The 1,103-nt window shown below is 44.3% G+C and overlaps 1 protein-coding gene across 1 annotated transcript; it reads left to right on the top strand.

Annotated features, from left to right (window-relative positions):
* Positions 1–51: 51 nt before the first annotated feature.
* LOC101627781 (olfactory receptor 4P4-like) lies at positions 52–870 on the top strand. The gene has a single exon (XM_012725318.1). It carries the CDS (start codon positions 52–54, stop codon positions 868–870), a length of 819 nt encoding a protein of 272 aa, XP_012580772.1.
* Positions 871–1,103: the final 233 nt, after the last annotated feature.

Below are 1,103 nucleotides of genomic sequence, written 5' to 3'. Positions count from 1 at the left end.
ATAGAGCTCCTTTTCCTGTTTCTGTTCCTGCTCTGTTACCTGGCCGTCTTGATGGGGAACTTCATCATCCTCTTCACTATCACCTGCAGCCACCTAATCCAACAGCCCATGTACTACTTCCTCTGCCACCTTTCCCTTATGGACCTCTGCTACACCTCCGCTGTGATCCCCAGGCTAATCCGGGACCTGGCTGCTGCAAGGAAAAACATCTCCTACAGCAACTGCATGACCCAGCTCTTCACTGCTCATTTGCTGGCAGGTGTGGAAATATTCATCTTGGTGTCCATGGCTTTTGACCGCTATGTGGCCATAGTCAAGCCCCTGCACTACATGGTGATCATGAACCGACACAGGTGTAACCTGCTGATCGTCATGGCCTGGGTAGTGGGTTTCTGGCACTCTGTTGCTCTCCTGCTTGTGATCCTCCATTTGCCTTTCTGTGGCCCCAATCAGATAGATCACTACTTGTGTGATGTGAAGCCTTTGTTGAAACTGGTGTGCAAAGACATTCATGTTGTTAATATCTTAATGATTGCAAACTCAGGGATCGTGGTAGTTGTGGTTTTTCTTGTCTTAGTAGTTTCTTACATTCTCATCTTATATAATCTGAGGACACATTCCTCTGCAGGGCGGCGCAAAGCTCTCTCGACCTGTAGTTCTCATATCATGGTTGTGGTTTTATTCTTCGTGCCCTGTATCTATATCTACATTCTACCTGCAGGGAGTGAGAACAAGGATAAGGAAGTCTCAGTGTTTTACACTGTGATTGCTCCCATGCTGAATCCTCTCATTTATACCCTGAGAAATGTGGAGATGAAAAACGCTATTCGAAAGATATGGTCTAAGACAACACACTCAGAATTAAAGTAAGTAAGGTGCTGTTAAATTTCAATATTATATGTGTAGGGCATTTACAGAGTGAATGTAAATCCAAGGTTTAAATGAACAGGGACAATGTATGATCCAAGAAGCAAGTGACTGTTACTCAGATTGCGTTCAGCACTTCTAAGGATTCAACTGCCTCTGGTTAGGAGTGATTGAATTTGAGGAATGTGGACATGCTCTTTTAAACCATGTTTCTGATCACATCACTGTCCTCTTCA

This window comes from Condylura cristata, unplaced genomic scaffold (assembly GCF_000260355.1).
Source record: "Condylura cristata isolate star-nosed mole 26May11 unplaced genomic scaffold, ConCri1.0 scaffold00015, whole genome shotgun sequence".
NCBI classification, from domain to species: Eukaryota; Metazoa; Chordata; class Mammalia; order Eulipotyphla; family Talpidae; genus Condylura; species Condylura cristata.
The sequence above is the reverse complement of the archived record's forward strand: the minus strand, read 5'-3'. Positions and strand labels throughout refer to the sequence as shown.

Coding starts and splice junctions, on each gene's coding strand:
- LOC101627781 (XM_012725318.1), top strand. CDS start 52: ATGGGGAACTTCATCATCCTCTTCACTATCACCTGCAGCCACCTAATC.